This window comes from Ambystoma mexicanum, chromosome 2p (assembly GCF_040938575.1).
Source record: "Ambystoma mexicanum isolate Mex_15411 chromosome 2p, UKY_AmexF1_1, whole genome shotgun sequence".
In the NCBI taxonomy this organism is placed as follows: Eukaryota; Metazoa; Chordata; class Amphibia; order Caudata; family Ambystomatidae; genus Ambystoma; species Ambystoma mexicanum.
Window position 1 is genome coordinate 922,452,038 of NC_090923.1, and position 19,285 is coordinate 922,471,322.

Sequence of the window (19,285 nt, forward strand, 5' to 3'; positions counted from 1 at the left end):
ACATTCCTCGTCACTTTCGGCAGTGGCGGGTGAGGAATCAGACCTCGACATGGTGTAGGCTGCCCACCTCTTGACCCTGTGGTCCTTTAAAGTCTTATGCTTAAGAAGCTGACAAGCCGCGCAGTGGTCTTCCTTGTGGTCGAGGGGCAAGCAACGGTTACACTGTTTATGCTGGTCTTTCCAGGTAAACTTGCCCTTGCAGCGCAGGCAAAACCTAAAGGGTGTCCTCTCCATAGCTGAGGAAATATTTAGCTGTGATAACAACCCAGAGGGAAAGGAAGGGGAAAGGGAAAGTCATTCTCAGAGAGAAACAAGAAATGTCCCACGACCCCACTCTCCCTACTGTCTTTTGGCCGGCGAGGCCAGGCCACTTGTTCGGCAGCGCCGAAGGATCTCCTCCGTCTCATCCCTGCCGTCGAAGTTCTTAATCGGCAGAGAAAAGGCTTCGCAGCTACGACTAGGGAGGGATCTGATGTTAAACTATTGATAATTAACGACCAAAGGGTCGAGTAAATGTATTTGCAATGTCTCTCGAGGAGCTCTGCGTAAAGGCGACCAATATCTGGGTGGAAAAAAACAATCTGAGGGACCTCGACGCGTGAGGGATTGTGGGAACACCGCACGTCATTATAGGGATAGTGTTACAGACACGCCTTGTCGACGTCCCCTTTTGACTACAAAAAACAAAATGCAATACTCCGCAGTGACCACTGGATGTCGGACTATGCACAGCATGTGATTCTAAGCAGATTAACAAACATCAGAAATATTGTTTTAGCAAGACACCTTGAGTGTAAGAGTTTATTTGGATAACTGTACTGTGAAACTCTGTCACAACATTACTGCTCACATTTACCCATCTTGAGATAAGCTTGGCTGCTCAGCCACACTACCAACCTGTGTAGTACAGACTTATACCAAAGGTTGGGTTCCTATTACCAGGAGGTCAGGGTTGTTGTTGTGCACCCAGAGGGTACTGCATACAATCTTGCCTAACATCTTGATTAAACAATTATTAATTTAACAGTCAGTTGAATAAGCCTTGTTCAGAAGGGAGCAATGTAACACAAATATAACCTCCAAAATAAACCCTCTTAGTTTCTCTAAATCAGCAAGTGCCCATTTGGGATGGCACACAGATTATTCCTACACCCTGAGCTGACGTAAATAACTAGGACACTGTGGACATTCATATATCACTGGTACACTTAGAGCAATACTGAGTTTTGTGTCAAAGAAAAGGGTTTAGCAATAAACAGAGGTTACACAAATATTCTGAAGCAGGTAAGTACTTTTGAACCCCCAATGCATAGCAAATTAACCCTTTCCTGGAGGAAAGGTAAAACACAAAGTCAGAGGTAAGAACAGTCTTTCAGGGACCAATCAATGTTAAGTTAGCAAAGGTCTAGGTGACCTTAAGCACTTCTTGAATGCAAGTAATAGTCTTGCACAGTGTTTTAGAAGTCTTTGTAGAAAAAGTAAAATCAATGTAGGGCCACAAGCTGGGAGGCTTGTGAGGGGGCAAAGCTATAAGCAACTCTGCAAGGTTAACCAAGACAAGTCTCAACTGAGAACAAGTAAGGCTACACCACTAGAGAAGTCTTCTTAAACTTTACAGTAACTTTGGTTAAAAGAAATGGTTCCAGCTGGCTTCTGTTTCTGTGCAGCTGTACAGATCCTTTTGTTCCGGAGCCTCAGTCGTGGGGACAAGAGGGAGGACTTCTGTGGACTACTGCACTACAATGGGACTGTCAGCAGCAGCAAAGGACAAACTTCAATTCAGCGGCACTTCACAGTTTCAGCCCCTCGTGTCTCAGCAAATGGCACCACCGCAGTCTCTCAGATACCACTCTGGACTTTCCTCGCACCTGGGGTGCAGCTGTAACGCTCACCTGATTCCCGCAGAGGCGCCGGTCTTGACTGGGTGAATGCCGTATCTTCAAAGGTGATGTGTAACACACGGTTGGCTCTTTGGGCTGGACCTCTGTGCACTGTATGTCTGACTCGAAGAGTAAGATGTCTTAGGTAAGTGAACGCCGAGCTCTCCATCTGCCTCGGGGCAGGGTGCCGTAACCAGTTTCTTCACTGGATAAGGGTGCAGACCTCTTGACCTCAGAGGACTGCTGTCCGTCGTTAACTGCACGAACTGTAAGTTCTGGGCACTTCAAATGTCTTAAAAGTCTTTTGTAATGATATCTCTTGTTTTGCAGGGTTCCGGCGATGGCGGATGGCGGGCTGATGAGAGTTGAGGATCGAACCCGCGTGAGGAATAGAAGCGCCTGGAAGCACGTAAGTAAGCGCTTGTAGCCTGCTTCACGATGCACACTAACTGTCCCTTTTATCTTGCAGGTACAAGTTCGGAGCTTTAGAGAAGCTGAAGGGTGCTGGAATACCCACTGGATTCGGCGTGGGAAGGAGTAATGGCACGTGAGTAATAAAGTTGCCCAATGTCTTTAAACGCACCTTCTTTTGTCTTTCAGATGCGGGATGCAGCGCCGAAGGCCTCCGGAGCGTGCGAAGAGCTGGTAAGCTTTTGTCTTTCAGATGCCGGAATGCAGTGCGAAGACCTCCGGAGCATGCAAAGAGTAGGTAAGCCTTTGTCTTTCAGATGCCGGAATGCAGCGCGAGGCGTTGGTGACAGCCGATGGACAAGGTAAGAGATGCGCTGCCACTGAAGACCGTAGTGCTAACCTGTTCTTTCTTTGTCTTTACAGGTGCTGCTGAAGACTGGATTCCAGGATGGTAAGCCTTTGTTCCCTTAGGCCCAGGATCAGAAGCAGAAGACACGATGAGCGTTCTGCTGCAGAGAATGCAGAATAACACAAAGCAAGATTCATCCATCGGGTGTGGTTTAAATAGCCTCCTGTAGTGCTTAGGTGTCTCCTTCCACAGCCACGCCTAGGTAAGAAAAGAGTTCCTGCTTTCCAGAAGAGTTCCAGTGTTCTGAACCTAGGGAGTGGCTCCTGCCCCACCCAACAGGAAAAGTAGTCCCAAACAGAAGAGGATCAGGGGTTCAACTGGCAGGTAAGTAAGCAGCATGGTCTGCTGCAGGTAAGTCCACCCAAGCATTATGAGCCCGGCGCTTCCAGCGCTGGGACTGGGCATCTTTATGAGCCTGGTGCCACTGGCGCCAAGACAGGGTCCAAAAGGTCCCAATTGGGACTGGCTGGCACTCGGAACCGGGGTTATGGGTCTGCTTCCAAGGGAGTCGGGCAAGTCCTGATCTTTTGGAAGCAGAGATCATGACAGCAGCACTCTGTTGAGGTGGCTCAGGCTTGATCGGTCATGCTTTCTGGGAGAAGTCCTTGCAGTACTTCTCTAGTGGAGGCGAATTCAGAGCTTCAGCACAGCAGCAGGGCTTCACCGGGCAAACCAACGATCCAGGAGTTGCAGCAGGCGTCTCTTCCAAGTTCTTCTTTGGATACCTTTGTCAAGTGGTCGACTCTGCCTTCCAAGCGAAAAAGCCTAGCCTTTTATGCAGGTTTCTCCCATTCATCCCAGCCTACCGTGGGGACACAAGGGAGGACTTCTGGGGACTCCTGCACTGCAATGGGATGGTCACTGCTCGCAACCGGCAATCTTGCAAATCTTTTCAACAAGTGGCACTTCGGTGTTTCAGCTCCTCGTGACTACTGCAAATCGCAACACTGGGGTTCCTGGCTGTCGTGATGGACTTTACTTGCTTCTGGGGTCCCGTACTCTGTTGAAGGGGGCTCAGGCTCGGTCAGTCCTGCTTCCTGGGAGTACAGAGGATCTTCCTGGAGCTCATGGCCAACTTAAAAGCAAGTGTTACCTAAACTTTTTTTCACGGGGGATCAGAACTCAAAGGGAACTTACTCAAGAGACAAACAAAGGTGAGTCTAATTGCCCCAATGTTTCAAAGTGATCAACAATTACAAACTAAACAAATACCATTTGAATTCGTTGCTATGAGACATCATGAACCCAGTACAGAAACAGTACTTACAGAAAAATAAATTCAATTTTTATTATTATCACATGTTGTATATTAATAAAAAGGCAACAATTGCCACAAAAATAATATTACACAATTAAACAATTCACCATTTGTTAAAACACTGTTTTGATCTAAAAGGCAAAGTGCATCATGCACCAATGAGACAAAGGGGTGCAAGCAACGCAAAGTTTTTATATTATTTAACCACTTTGCATGAAAAATCCCACAATTAATTCACAAATGGTATTTCAGATAGCTATCGACATGTTTCAGCCATTTTTTGTTTCGAACACTATCTCTAGTCTCTTTAAATCTTTCTTTTCTTAGGCCATCTTCAGGACAGAATTTCTTCAAGAGAAGTCAAAAACGACTCTATACCTCAAAAGTAGATCAGCTTGACCAATTCTACAAAAAATTTGTAAAAAGCAAATACAACATCTAAGTCTAAAGCTGATTCATTTCATTGGTTCAAGATATTTAAAAGACATACTGAAACATTATACTAAAAATGCGCATTTAACACATTAACAATACCAATGTTAAAACCATTCACAAAAACACATCAGTGTAAAGGCATGACTTCAAAGACAAAGTATAAGGGCGCACGTAAATAACATTGTGCTTACCCTATTAGATCAATGACCCCGCGGTTTCAATGGCGGGATGTTAGTCACCCAGAATGTAGTGAATAAGTGAAAGAAGTGGTCGCACACTGCTCATTCCTTGTGGAATCAATCTTCCACGAAAACAACCCTTTTAAAGGTAATGTGACCAAATGGTTCCGTTACATTGATGATGTGCTGATGCTATGGAAGGGTGACCACATCAGTCTGAACCTATTTTTTAAGTGGCTGAATGAACAAAACAGCTGCATTCAGTTCACCATGTCTTCTGATCCTTGGCAAATCCCCTTTTTAGATATTTTGATCAAAAAGGCCCCTTTGGGACATTTGCTGACCACCTTATTTTGGAAACCGACCGACAAGAACACTCTGTTGAAATACAATAGTTTTCCATCCTTTAAGTCTCCGAGATAACTTACCAGTTGGTCAATTTTTAAGGATCAGGAGGAACTGATCCTCTATGAGTGATTTTATTAATGAAGGTAAAGATCTAAAAAACTTTGTTTAAAATCCTGTAGTTATCCAAGTCGAATAGTACATCAAGCTTTCAAATGTGCCCAACACACCAATCGGGAAAGATGTCTTTTTCCGGAGAGGACTATTAAAGATGACAAAATCACTTGTGTCACGACATACAGTCCTATTAGTAACAACCTCAGAAGAATAGTGAAAAAGCACTGGTATTTCCTAAAAACTTCGATTTCAACCCTACTGTCCCGAGATTTGCCTTTAAAAGGCAAAAGAACTATAGGGACATATTGGTGCATACCTATCCGGTTAAACAATGTACAACTCCACAACCTACACTCTGGAATCTTCCACGAGTAATAGGCCATCACAAATGCGGACAATGCTCCGTTTGTGATCTCACTAAAAACATGTCTTCCATTGATCTTAATGGAAAACTGTGGCAACTACGTACCTTTACCAACTGCACCATAGATTGGGTGATCTACAGGGTTCAAATGTCCATGCTCTTTACTATATATTGGAAAAACGACCAGGACAGTGAGGCAACGTATCTGTGAACACAGATCTTGCCTAAAAAATAAAGTGGCCAATAAACCTTTGGTTGCCCAATTTGAACCTAAAAATCACAAATATACTGATCTGTTCTGGTTCGTTATTGAAAAAAATGGCAAGTACCCCAAGAGGAGGAAATAGAGAAACTAAATTGGCCCTGTGTGAGCAACGATGGATATATAATTTAAAAACAGCACAACAAGGCCTGAATTCACCAGTGGAGTGGAATACCCTTCTCTAATGCTGCCCTGTGCATCTTTTGCCGGCATATTGATAATATTTGTCAGAGACTACAGCCTTTAGCTCATTAACCTGGTGTTGCTACATAAGACTGTGTAGCACACCTAGCATTTTAGAGCCGTAGCCTCTTTTGCCTAACCGGCACTGGCTTAGAAGTCTTTTGTCCACATAATGTAGTTTTTATGGCTTTAAAGAAAAAAAGAGCTTCCTTAAAACATGCTTTATGTACTGGAGCTTCCTGTACATAGAGATATTCGGTATGTACTCGTTTTGAGTCACCCTTTCTACCATCATGAAATGCATTTGTGTATAGTGAGTCGTTGCACGTCTGCCAACAGCTCACGTGACCACGCATAACCCGCGTAGGCAGCTGCTCGCGGAAATCACGCGATTCTGGCAAACGGCTACAAATAACAAAGCCGTGGAGCCTTTTCTTCTGTGTGCGTTCGTTACTGCGGCTTGTTACCCGGACCTTCCTGGAATCTGGTAAAATTGCACCCCTTTCTTTCACTGCGACTGCACTTGTCAGTCAGACGCTATTTTTGCAGTTATTTTTTGCAGTACAGTTTTTCTAATTTAGAAATGCCTTCTGTTGCCGATCCCTTTAGGGTACCAACTAAGATCCTTTGCCTTCCGATATACTCGACAGGCACCGCAAGGAATGAGCAGTGTGCGACCACGTCTTTCACTTATTCACTAGATTCGGGGTGACAAACATCCCGCCATTGAAACCGCGGGGTCATTCATCTAATAGGGTAAGCACAATGTTATTTATGTGCGCTCTTATACTTTGTCTGTGACCGAACTTCTTGAAATAGAGGCTCTTTGTTAAATACTGAAGAACTAATTCTGCCAAACCTTTGAGGCACTGATTGAGATGCATTTCGTTTGTTTTTATAGGGCATTGCCGATCAGCGGCAGGCTTATACCACCCCCCTGCCGCATGATAACGCAAGCCAAAGACTGTTTGTAGCAGTGCTGCTCTCCGCACAGCCTTGTATTCAAAATTTGTGGACTAATGTGAAAAACCACTCACAAATGATAATAGTAAGTTGGTTTACACTACTGAGATATGCCGTTAGTTCCTGGTTATGACAAGGAACAATTCTGAATTTCAAGTCATGGTTTTTGTATTTTGCAAGCATGGATCTGTGAGGCAACATCTGTTTCTGCTAGGTCTTTGACATTTAGCCTTTTGGACTATTTATGAGTATGTGCTCAATGATTCAAGATGAACTCTATACTTGAAAATGATGATGTGCTCCATGAAAAGCAGCCTTCCTCTTCTCCCCTTTTTTCCCCACCCTCCCCTTCCCACCCACTCCCCCCTCGTTCCCTTTCCTCCCTCCCACCTTTACTTTTATGTTTTGAAGATCTATGGTAATGAAATGTCTAGATCTTTTTTCACAAGTCAAATGTGATATATGTGTCTTTAGAAAAGATTTTACACTAGATGTAAAAACAGAAATTAATTTTCTCAGTCCTGAATGCATCTCATTCAAGAAGTATTCACAGAGTCATTGCTATTAATGAGCTTTAGATTAATTGAAGGAGCTGGAGTTATGAACAGTTGGCTTACGTTGCCCTTGTGTTACACTGTTTTTTTGAAGTGAGGCCTATACACTTATGTGTTTTTGTGAATGGTTGTAACATTGGTATTGTTAAAGTGTTAAATGTGCATTTTTAGTATAATAATGTTTCAGTATGTCTTTTAAATCTTGAACCCATGAAACGAATCAGCTTTAGACTTACATATTGTATTTGTTTTTTAATCATTTTTTGTAGGATTGGTCAAGGTGATCTACTTTTGGGGTATAGAGTCGTTTTTGACTTTTCTTGAAGAAATTCTGTCCAGAAGATGGCCTAAGAAAAGAAAGATTTAAAGACACTAGAGAGTGTCCAAAACAAACAATGGCCGAAACATGTCGACAGCTATCTGAAATATCCATGTGAATTAATTGTGGGATTTTTCATGCAAACAAAATGGTTAAATAATAAAAAAGTTTGCGTTGCTTGCACCCCTTTGTCTCATTGGTGCATGATGCACTTTGCCTTTTAGATCAAAAAAGTGTTTTAACAAATGGTGAATTGTTTAATTGTGTAATATCATTTTTGTGGCAATTGTTGCCTTTTTATTCATATACAACATGTGATAATAAAAATTGAATTTATTTTTCTGTAAGTACTTTTTCTGTACTGGGTTTATGATGTCTCATAGCAACAAGTTCAAATGGTATTTGTTTAATTTGTAATTGTTGATCACTTTGAAACATTGGGGCAATGAAAAGAGGGGTAATCAGACTCACCTTTATGTTTGTCCAACTTAAAAACAATGCACACAATCTGGTGTTCCTCTCGCTGGCTATTCGTTTTCCAGCAGCAACTCTGTGGAAATGCAACCAGCTCCGAGAGAATGTCCAGGTGGCTTACTATGGAGTTGATTGGTCCCACCAACTCAAGGGGAAAAGTCGTCCTTGCAGGGACTTCTCTGTTGATACTAATTTGGAGTTTCAACACAGCAGCAGGTCTTCAGCGGGCAAACCAACGGTCCAGGAGTTGCAGCAGGTGTCCTCATCAAGTTCTTCTTCGTTTCCTTCTTCCAGCCTTCCAAGCCAAAAGCCTTGCCTTGCCTTTTATTCAGTTCCCTCCCATTCATAACAGCCTAGCTGTCAGTAATCCAGCATGGTGGCTGTCCTTGCCAGACATTCAGCCGACCAATCACTACAGAGTGCATTTTGGTCTCCTAGGAGACTAAGCACAGGAGTTTTGGCACCTCCCTCACTTCCGGCCTACCCCAGAATCACTGGAGCCAGAGGCGGGCTTCATTCATGAATTGCACCAAAGGCGGGCTTCACTTGTTAATTCCGCCAAATGCAAAGGGAACAAAGGGACTAAAGCTGGTTTCGCGCGCAGAGTAAATCTAAAAAATGACCTTGTCACAAAGAAATAGCGAAAAAAGAAGACTGGGCCATTTTGACAAAAATGGCACCCTTGCGTGCTTTACTGCAGCTGCGAACGCAGCCCGCTGTAAATGCATACCACTGTATTTAAAAGTAAACCACTGCCACCAGCCATTCAGTGAGGAAAGGGTAACATAAAAATGTTACATGAGACGCTAGACAAAGGGGATACTAGATAACCCCTCCAGCACCCTATTGTAAGATAGTGTGTGCTGGGTCTACAAAGTTACAAACGTAAGTAAAGTCAATTTCACTTTACTGCTCTGGGAAACAGTTTATCCCAGAGAAGGTATTTAAACCTGTGGGAAATCTGAAAAACGTCCCTGTGCCACTGCACTGAAGGTGCTGTGTGACAATGGAAAAGATGATGCCTATGGAGTTTGTCAGGCTCCATAACCAAAAGAAACACAAAGTTCAGAAATCACATTAAAATACATGAGAGAGTGGGAAAAAGGGTCTCTCACTCTCCAGGTTACAAAAATCAAGTCCTCAAAATCCAGCAAAGTTGCTGGGGGTCTCTAAGGTGGAGGGAATTCGCACATTTCTGAGATTTCTCCCTAACACAAGAAACCTTGAATATAATAGTTTATGTGAATACTTGTCACTGTAAACCTCTGTGTAAAATCCCTACTGCTCACATCAACCCCTCTTGAGATCAGCCTGGCTGCTCAGCCACAATACCAACCTGTGTATTACAGACTTATACCAAAGGTTGGGTTCCTACGGTCAGGGTTGTTGCAGTGCGTTAGGCAGAGTTTGTATGCAGTACCCTTTGGGACCACTAGGTTCTCCAAAATAATGCGCTACGGGCAGCATTAAACATCACTAGGCGCAAGCATGTCTCTGCCACTAGAATCTACTGCAAATGGCTCTCCATTCAACAAAAAATGGACTTAAAAACCCTGTGCCTTAACTACAAAGCCTTAAACCACCTAGTTCCCCCCTACCTCACGAGCAAATTCACCATGAAGCCAGCCACCAGAATCACCAGATCCTCCAACACTATGCCTCACAGTGCCCAGATTCACCTCTAAAAGAGCCCGCGGCTCGAGCTTCACGGTCCTTGTGATGCTGGAAATGCATCGGAGGGACAGGGCCTCCATATCCTTGTCCTTTCCTGCTTTTTATCGTGTGTTCTGTCGTGTTTTCCGCGCACAAGTTCATGTGGGACTCCTGGCGGTGCAGCTCTCTTTTGGTTTGGTGAACGGACCCATGGGATACCCTTATGGCACCCATAGGTGGGGGTACAACCCTGTGCCCCTAGTGTATGTTTTTGGGCACCTGTGGGTGGCCTGCAGAGCAGGGTAGGGGCTGGTGGCAGCTCCATGCTGAGTTTGACAGGTGTGCGCAGTATCCTCCATTTTGGGATACCCCGGCCCTGCCATTGGGATCAGTTGATTCCTGATGGAAAACAAGATGGCCCCGGTGGCCTCTTGCTTTCTATTACCCATTACCTTGTTTTCCCAAAGTCCCGGGAAGCCCTGACTCTGTCCCTTCCCCCTGACTGGCTGTTGGGTGGGAATGCCATATATGGTGGTGTTGTGAAGGCCCGGCCAGACTAGCTGGAGCCTTCCCGGTGATGTATGTTGTGGGTACCTCCCGTGGGTGGGACCTGGGTGAATAGTGTGTGTGACGAATATGCATTCTGTGTTGTGGGTGTTTAGTATCTGGTGGTTGACACAATGACCGAGACAACCCTGCCCGAAACCGGTATGAATGCAGCTTGGAGTGTTGAATGGCTCGGTACTTGTCCCAATACACATAACTTGTTGTGAGTGTCTGGAGAGAAGTGAATGGCCTGAATACCTCGTGTGCATGATTGGCTGCCTGCCTGCATGAATGCCTGTAGTCGTGATTGGATGCTTGAGTGTGACCCAGCGGAATGAATGAGAGATCAACAGTATATCTGGGGACCTCTCACTGTTAGGAATCGTGTTCAGAAGCTGAAGTCCACTACGACAAGTAACTGGAATAACCGACGCTTGACCTTGAAGCCCTGCTGGACGAGAAAAATTGTTGTTGCTCTCCTTTGCAATCTGAAAGCTGCTGTGCTTGCAAGGACTGACCCAGAGAGGACCTGGTAAGGCGCCCTCTTCCCGAGCTACAAGGGACCATCGTGCACAGCTGATCTTTGCCAACGCTCCCTGGTCAACAGACCTTTGACAGGCAGCCGACCAGATACAGGGACTGCTGCAGAACTCCAAGGAGAAGCACTTGGACTGTTGTTCGCCACTGTCGACGACCGCCGTCGCCGACCGGAGCCGCCGTGCTCCCGTTTGCCTAAGAACTTCAATTGATCATTGGATGCTCTCGTCTGCATCGTCACCCGCTTGTCTCCCGCTGGAGAAGGCCTCACCGTCGACGCACGGAGGAGCCTCCACCGGTGGGTTTACCGCCACCTAAAGACCACAGAGACATCGACGACTCGACGCCCTTGCTGGGCCACAGTTCTTCATCATCTCTTTGCGGTCCAGAACTATCGTCACCGAGGTGTCCCGCACGCCTCTTCCTTGCAGGACGCCAATGCTCCGTCGTCGACGAGCACCGTTAGGAAAGAAGCTGCCACTTCACCGCCATAGTTCACCCTGTTCACCGTTGGACGTTCGACGACCCGTGACTCCCGCCTTAAAGGGAGGGCACTCAAGAAGGACCGTCGATTCCCCGACACCGAACGCCAAGTTCCCCGACACCTCTAGACGATCCGTGGCTCCCGCCTGAAAGGGAGGCACTCAAGAAGGATCAGTCGACGCATCGTCAGAGAACTCTACTCCACCAGGTACATTGGGGGGGTGAAACCTTAATAGGAGGAAGTGAGACTATTGAACATATGGATTGGGCTTGTGCGATATCTTTATTTACAGGTTGCCCAGGTGGGGGGTTCACCACACAGAACTGTGCCTAGTGGTAGTATTCTGTCTATTGTTTTAATCATCTTACGTTCCTGCCTGTCTCTATTGCTAGTTTCCTCGTTATTGATCTGTGTGACATTTTAACCGTACAGTTGATGCACTTTAATGAGATTTGATAACATTGGTGGTACCACTTTAGAATTGTATATATTTATCATTATTGACTTCCGAGTACAAAGTGCGTTATTGTAATCGTGTACATACCTTTGAATATTAATTATATAAAGACTGTTTTCAGTAATACAGTGTGTGGACATTCCTTTGTGGGGGTTCGGGGACTACACTGTACTTAAGTACCAGCCTGCATCACCTCCTGAGAAGCTAGGCCTTGATTGCTCGTCCATTGCTACCTTAGAGAGAATCTTGGCTGGGGTCCGCTGTGCCTCTCCTCTACCATATAGAGAGCGGAAGTACAGACACCCCCTACCAGTCTTTACAGTCCTCGCCTCTCAACTCTGGAACACACTGCCTCTGAACATCAAGCTGACCAAATCCTTCCAACTATTTAGGAAACTTGCCATTGGATGGTTACTGAACAAAACACCAACCATAGTTTGATTTAGCCTACCACAAATTGTATATATTGTACATACATAAATGCCACTACTGTATATCTAATTACCGCTGACTGTATATATTGTACATATTCTTACAAATGTATTCTTTCAATTTCTATTACTGTGCTTTGTAACCTATCCTTAAGCGCCCTTTTACTCCCGGGTCTGGAGAGCTATATAAATAAAATAAACAAACACTACACAAAACTATGACTACAGGTGTAAGCAAAACCAATCATTGGTATAAGTCTGTACTACACATTTTTTGGTAGCGGAGCTGAGCAGCCAGGCTTATCTCAAGAGGGAATGTAAGCTGTAAGGATGTTACACAGAGGCCTACAATCAGACGTATTCAAATAAATTCTTACACTCAAGGTTTCTTGGTAATTTATTCAACAGTCAGTTATAAAACATTCAATAGAAGGAGGAATCTATATCACACAAAAATATACTTCAGTACATTACCTTGTACGTTTGAGGCATTTAAACTAGTTTGAAGGAGATGCAAAATGGCATAGGTTAATAAAAAGAAGATACAGTTACTCTTAGACAGTGCTAAAAGTTTGAGTTCACCAGAGGAGTCTATTCAGTGCAATAGGTTAGGCCAAAGTCAATGGGCTAAAGTCTTGTATAGGGTAAAGCAGTTCTGGTAGTTAAACGGAAAAGTCTTTGCCAAAGTTCTCAGAGTAGTTCATAAAAGAAAGTTTCATATGTTGGTTCACAAGCTGTCTAGGCCTGCAAGTTGCCAAAGTTCCAAGCACTTTCGCAGTGAGAGGTAAGTTCTCTCAGTCGGGTTTTCACAGTACCTTACAATGAAGAAAGAGATGCAGCTGAAGACTTCTGTTCCTGGCAGTTCCTGCAGATCTCACTGTCCCTGAGCCTCAGTTGTGGGACTCCTGCAGTGCACTGGGACGGGTCGAAAAGCTGGCACTTGGCAAATCTTCAATTCAGGTAGCTGTAGACAAGCACACAAACTGTTGTCCCTCTCCCTGGTTATTCGGTTTCCTGCAGCACTCTGAGCAAAATACAACCAACTCCCAGAATGGTATCCAGGTGGCTTACGAGTTGATTGGTCCCACCAACTCAGGGAGAAGTTGTCCTTACATGGCTTCTCTGTCGAGATGAACTTAGCGATTCGGACCTGCAGCAGCGCTTCACCAGGCAAACCAATGGTCCAGGAGTTGCAGCAGCCGTCCTCTTCAAGCTCGTCTTCGGTTCTTTCATTCCAGTGGTCGACTCTGCCTTCGAAGCCAAGAGACTCGCCTTTTATCCAGTTTGCCTCCATTCATTCCAGCCTAGCTGCCACTCACCCAGCAGGGTGGCTGTCCTTGCCGGACAGTCAGCCAGCCATCATGCCAGAGTGCATATGGGTCTCCTAGGAGACTAAGCACAGGGGGTTTCGGCACCTCCCTCACTTACTGCCCAGCCCAGAAACTTGGGCGCCAGAGGCAGTCTTCAGTCCTGAAGCCCGCCAAAGGCGATGAAACCAAGGGACCAAACCTGGTTTGGCTTGCAGAGACAAACTCTAGAAAGACCTTTCTACAAAGAAATGGCAAAAAAAAGAAGACCGGGACCTGTTTAAACGAAGGGGCTCAGACGCCATCTTGAAAAACATGACTCCCGCGATTTAACGCTACCGGTGTTCGCGGTCGGGAAAAATCATGGTAGTTTCTTGTAAAACCACTGCCACCAGCCATTTCGAGAGGAAAGGGTAGCATTTGACTGCTACATGAGTTTCTAGACACAGGGGATACTAGGTAACCCCTCCAGCACTGTATTGTAAAATAGGGTGTGCTGGGTATAGGAATTTGAAGAGACTAGTAAAGTCAATTTCACTTTACATTCTCTGCGAAACAGTAGTTTATCCCAGAGAAGGTATTTAAACCTTGGGAAAGCCTGAAAGGCTTCCCTGTGCCACTGCACTGAGGCAGCTGTGTGACACGAAAAGATGATGCCTATGGAGTTGTCTAAAACTCCATAATCAAAGAACACAAGAGTAAAACACACATCAAACTACATGAGAGAGTGGGGAAAAAAGGGTCACACTCTCCAGGAAAAAAAAAAAATCAAGTCCTCAAAATCCAGCAAAGTTGCTGGGGGTCTCTAAGGTGGAGGGAATTAGCACATTCTTGAGAATTCTCCGCAACATAGTGCACCCAAAGGGTACTGCACACAATCTTGCCTAACGCTCCCTAAGAGTGAACCCTCACGTGGGGATTCTTTGTGTTGTAAATTGAAGGTTGTTTACTGGAGTCCCCAATGCCATCCAGGTCCCTCGATTGAATTTTTGCATACGCAGGCAAAATATTAAAAAGACAGAGCCACATATCCTGCAAGGCTTTAGATTAATGCTGGATGGGAGAAATAAGGGAGTCCGGAACCAAAGAATCCAGCACAAAGCAGACTGTAACCGCAGTTAGGCAAAAGAACCCCAAAAATTGAATCATAGCCTAAAACATTAATTCTAAACCCTTTTTATCTGCAAAAAAAGGTATGGAAGAGACCCGTTAGGCCATTGGCCACACCATGTACACCCTATAAAAAAAACGAGATCATCATGAACACAAAGTAATGTAACCGCGTGTAGCACTGTGTTGCAGAAGGAAGTAGGACAACCATCTGTAAATACCTGGACCAATTCCTGCAGCAGTCATTTGTGTGGCCATGAGTCTGGCAAGATGTTTGATCTGCGCATCTGTCCCAGCTGATTCTACCGGAGTGTAGGTGGACTGAAATGATGCTGGCATAGTGTCAGGGAGATAAACCATGCTGATTAAAACCTTTAGGAAAAAAACAAATGTGATCATTAAGCAATTACAGCAAGACATGTTTTTGATTTACACAAACTTTTACATTTCCTATACAAGCATTGCCACCCTCCAGCCCGCCAGATAAGGAGCGTATGAAGCCTTTTTACACACAGAAATCTTGTCAATACGGCCCTTTTAATTCTTCCTTGCCTACCACTTACACTGGCTATTTGTGGCAGCACCCCCATAAATCATGGAGCTCACTGCCTGGCTAGCAGCAGCTTGCAAATCCACTCTTTACTGTAGTTATCGACACAGTTGCTTGAAAGAAGCAACTGGGATGAGTCCTGGTCGGTTTTATTTTTTTTAACACTCTCCTCTGTTAATGATTCTATCAAGATAATACTTTGAGTAATGTAAAAAGGAATTTGTGATCGGCGAATAATGCAGCACAAATGGTAACTAAGAATGACCTCCAAGAACTGCTTGCGCCACTGACGAAGGAAATTCATAAAAGCGCAGAAGAAGTAACCCAAAAAATAAACTCCCTGGACAAGAGAGTGATTGAGGTGGAGAGAAGGACAGCGGAGCTCGAGTCAGAAGTCTGCGACCAGCTGTTTGAAGGCGAGATCGGCAGGGATAGAATCAGAGCTCTGGAAGAAAGGTGTGAACTCTTAGAAGCGAAACAAGAAGACTCTGAAAATCGATCACGGAGAAACATCCGCATCCGTGGGATACCAGCATCCATACCGGACACAGAACTAAGAAACTACATCTCCCAACTGCTTCGATTCATCATAACCCTGCCGGACAAGGCATCCCTGAAGTTGGAAAGGGTGCACAGGGCGGCTTGGAGGTCAACTTCCAACTTTCCCCCAGATGTACTGGTAAGGGTCCATTTCTACCAAATCAAAGAAGAAATCTTGAATGAAGCAAGACAAATGGGCCAAATAACGTTCCAAGGATCCAACATAACACTATATCAATATTTGCCAAACTCCACGCTCCAGAAACGCTGAGCCATTCACAGAGTAGCTGAGGGGGAAAAAGATTACCTATCACTGGGGGTTCCCAACGTCGGTCAGGTTCACTTGGGAAGGGCCTCTGAGACCAATCCGTTCACAGAAAGAGGCCGACAAATTCATGGGCATCGGAGAAACAGGTGGAGGATCAGACTCTGAGGAACCGTCCCAATCTCAACACAACAAACCTTCCGATGGAGAGTGGTCAAAACCTGCACGGCGACGCAGACCCCGAGGGCCACCTAGAAAAAGCTCAGTTCCTGGCTGAAATGTAACTATGTACATCCATCAAATCCCCGGATGATAGAGCTTTTACAACAGAATTAACTAATTGAAAATAGGCAAGATGGACGGATCCTCGGGTCCAAATAAAGATGAGAGTCTCACGTTGGAGCACGCGCTCAACAAGGCACAGGAATCGACACCCCAAGAAGGGGGGCATGCAGCATTTCTTCTCCAAGTTTACAGTTGACTCGGCGGCCCAGTTGGCCAAGATATGCGCATCGGTGCCACCAGTTCCCGGTGGCAGTAGGACAATGTTCATCCTACATTTTTGTTCTATGGGGGGTGGTGGGGAGAAGGGATTTTCGAAAGACAAATGGGGACCCTGGGTCTGGAAGCCCCTGCTGTTCAGCCCGGGACTCAAGATCACATCACGACAGGTCAACAACAGCAACATCGTAACATTACAAAACATCGTAGCTACTTCAGATATGGAGGATCATTCTCAGCAGAAGGACATAAGCTCACACTCAGAGGGGAAAAAAGGAATAAGAATATGGCTGATACGCGTGCAATAACAATTCTCTCATGGAATGTGCAAGGGCTCGCCACGGAAGCAGAAATCCGTAGAACACAGGCTGGGTCAATTAGCGGGAGACATTGTGTTGCTTCAAGAAACTCATTTACTGCAGTAAAACGAACACAGAGTAAGATTTAACAGGTACCAAAAGGCATTTTGCCACGTCGGGACAAAAAAAAGGGGAGTGGCAATACTCTTAAGCGATAGAATACCCCTAACAAAAGTCGCTATAAAAAGAGATCCAAATGGGAGGTTCCTCCTACTCAAATGGATGTTTGAGGAGCTCCCAATCACTATAGCGTCGATTTATGGCCCCAACTCTGCTCAAGCTGCCTTCATCACAAATTTAGACCCAACCATTTTAGCATTCCAAGAAGGGCATCTGATCATGGGCGGAGACTTCAACTCAATGACAAATCCCCAGAAGGACAAGACCCTTCCGCCCACTAAAACTGACTATACACAAGCGCTCTCACTAGCCAAGCTATTAAGGGAAACGGAAACAGTGGACGCCTGGAGGCTGTTCAACGGGACCTTAAGAGACTACTCCCATTATTCTCAGGTACATAAAGGCTTCTCAAGAATCGACCTTATTTTGATCTCGGGGGCCATTTACCCATGTTTGGAAGCAACGGCAATACACACCTGAATGATCTCGGATCACGCCCCAGTGTCTGCGAAAATAGCTATATCGGGACAAAAGCTCCTGGCACAGAGACACGAAACTGAATGACACTTTGCTACTGGATGAATGCATTAAGATGGAAATAGAGAACACAATAGTCAACTATTTCAAAGATAACACCACAGAAACCTCATCTGGGATGCAATGAAGGCAGTTGTCAGAGGCTCTCTAATCAGTGCAGGTGCGGAACAACGAAGGGTCTCTAATATAGCCGCAGCCATATTGGAGGAGAAGGTGAATCACCTGGAGACCGACCTGAAAAGACGATACTCGAGAAAGGCCGAGAGAGAGCTAAGAAAGGCCAAAACAGCCTTAGAAATGCACTGCGCCGACCGCACCGCTAAATCCTTAGCCTTCACAAAACAATACTATTACATGAAGGGGAACAAAGCAAATAGAGTATTAGTACAAAAATTGAAAAAGACTCGAGCCAGAAAAAACATCCTCACAATAACTGGGGCGGATGACAAAGCCATCTACACCGATGCGGACAAAATGGCGGAATTATTGAGATACCATTCCGAAATCATGAGAGGGTCACCGACATTGTTAAATAACTTACCAAAGTATTTACAGTCCATACCCAAGCAGAACGCGAATCAGCTGTAGCACCTAGAGAGGCCTATTTCGGCGGAGGAAATAATCGATGCCATCAAATCATTGAAACCTACGGCTCCCGGACCCGATGGCTTATCCGCATCATTTTATAAGAAGTTCTGTAGGCTCCTGGTCCCTCAACTGGTGGAATTATTCAACTCTTTCCTGACATCTGGCTCCGTCTCCAGATCTATGGCGGAATCATTGACAGTTCTATTGCACAAACCCGGGAGGGCTCCTGAACTAGCTGCCTCCTACCGCCCGATCACGCTTATGAACAATGACGGTAAGATTTTTGCTAAAGTGCTGGCGGGCAGGTTGGGCACGGCTCTACCGGGCCTAATTGACAGTGATCAGACAGGGTTTATACCTGGGAGAGGGACGCATGACAATATTCAAAGAACAATAGACATTATTGAACATGCCCACAGGTCTGGGGACGGAATGGCAGATATTTCATTAGATGCTCAAAGCATTCGACATGATGGATTGGGGGTACATGCGGGCGACCCTGGAACATTTCGGATTCGGCCCAAACTTCACCAAATGGGTAATGGCCAATTACCAAATTCCCTCAACACAATTAAGGGGGGGAATGGCAGGAGATCCGAGGCAATACAGATATCAAAGGGCACCAGACAGGGGTGTCCACTGTCCCCACTTATTTTCGCTCCATCTATGGAGCACTTTGCCACCAAGATTAGGCAGAATACCAGGATAAGGGGGGTCCAAATAGGGGGCCATGAATATAAAATTGCGCTATATGGGGATAATGTTTTAATAACAGCATCGAACCAGGCAACATCCCTTGATTTCCTATGGAAGGAAATTGACGAATTTGGAGCATCAGGGTTCAAAATTAACCTAGATAAATCATCAGCCCTAGCGGTCAACGTCACTAAACTGGAAAAAGCAGCCCTCCGCCCGTTAATGCCTATTCCATGGGAAAGAGGCAATAGATTACCTAGCAGTGAGAATTACTAAGGACCCGGCCCAACTATACACCGCAAATATTCCGCAACTGATTACAAATCTTAAGAATGACCTAAAGTCCGGGTCCTCCAAGGAAATTTCCTGGTTGGGCCGTATCTCGGCCATAAAAATGAACATTATCCCCAGATGGCTATACTCCTGCGCCGCAATACCGACCCGTATCCCG

The 19,285-nt window shown here is 45.3% G+C and overlaps 1 protein-coding gene across 4 annotated transcripts in view; it reads right to left on the minus strand.

The window, feature by feature from the left end:
* SYMPK (symplekin scaffold protein) overlaps nt 1-19,285 on the minus strand; it is a 1,074,521-nt gene that overhangs the window by 727,592 nt on the left and 327,644 nt on the right. For all 4 annotated transcript variants that reach the window (XM_069644649.1, XM_069644648.1, XM_069644647.1 and 1 more), the window contains exon 12: nt 14,900-15,050. In XM_069644649.1, the coding sequence (XP_069500750.1) occupies nt 14,900-15,050 (151 nt within the window). The remainder of the gene's footprint in view (nt 1-14,899; nt 15,051-19,285) is intronic.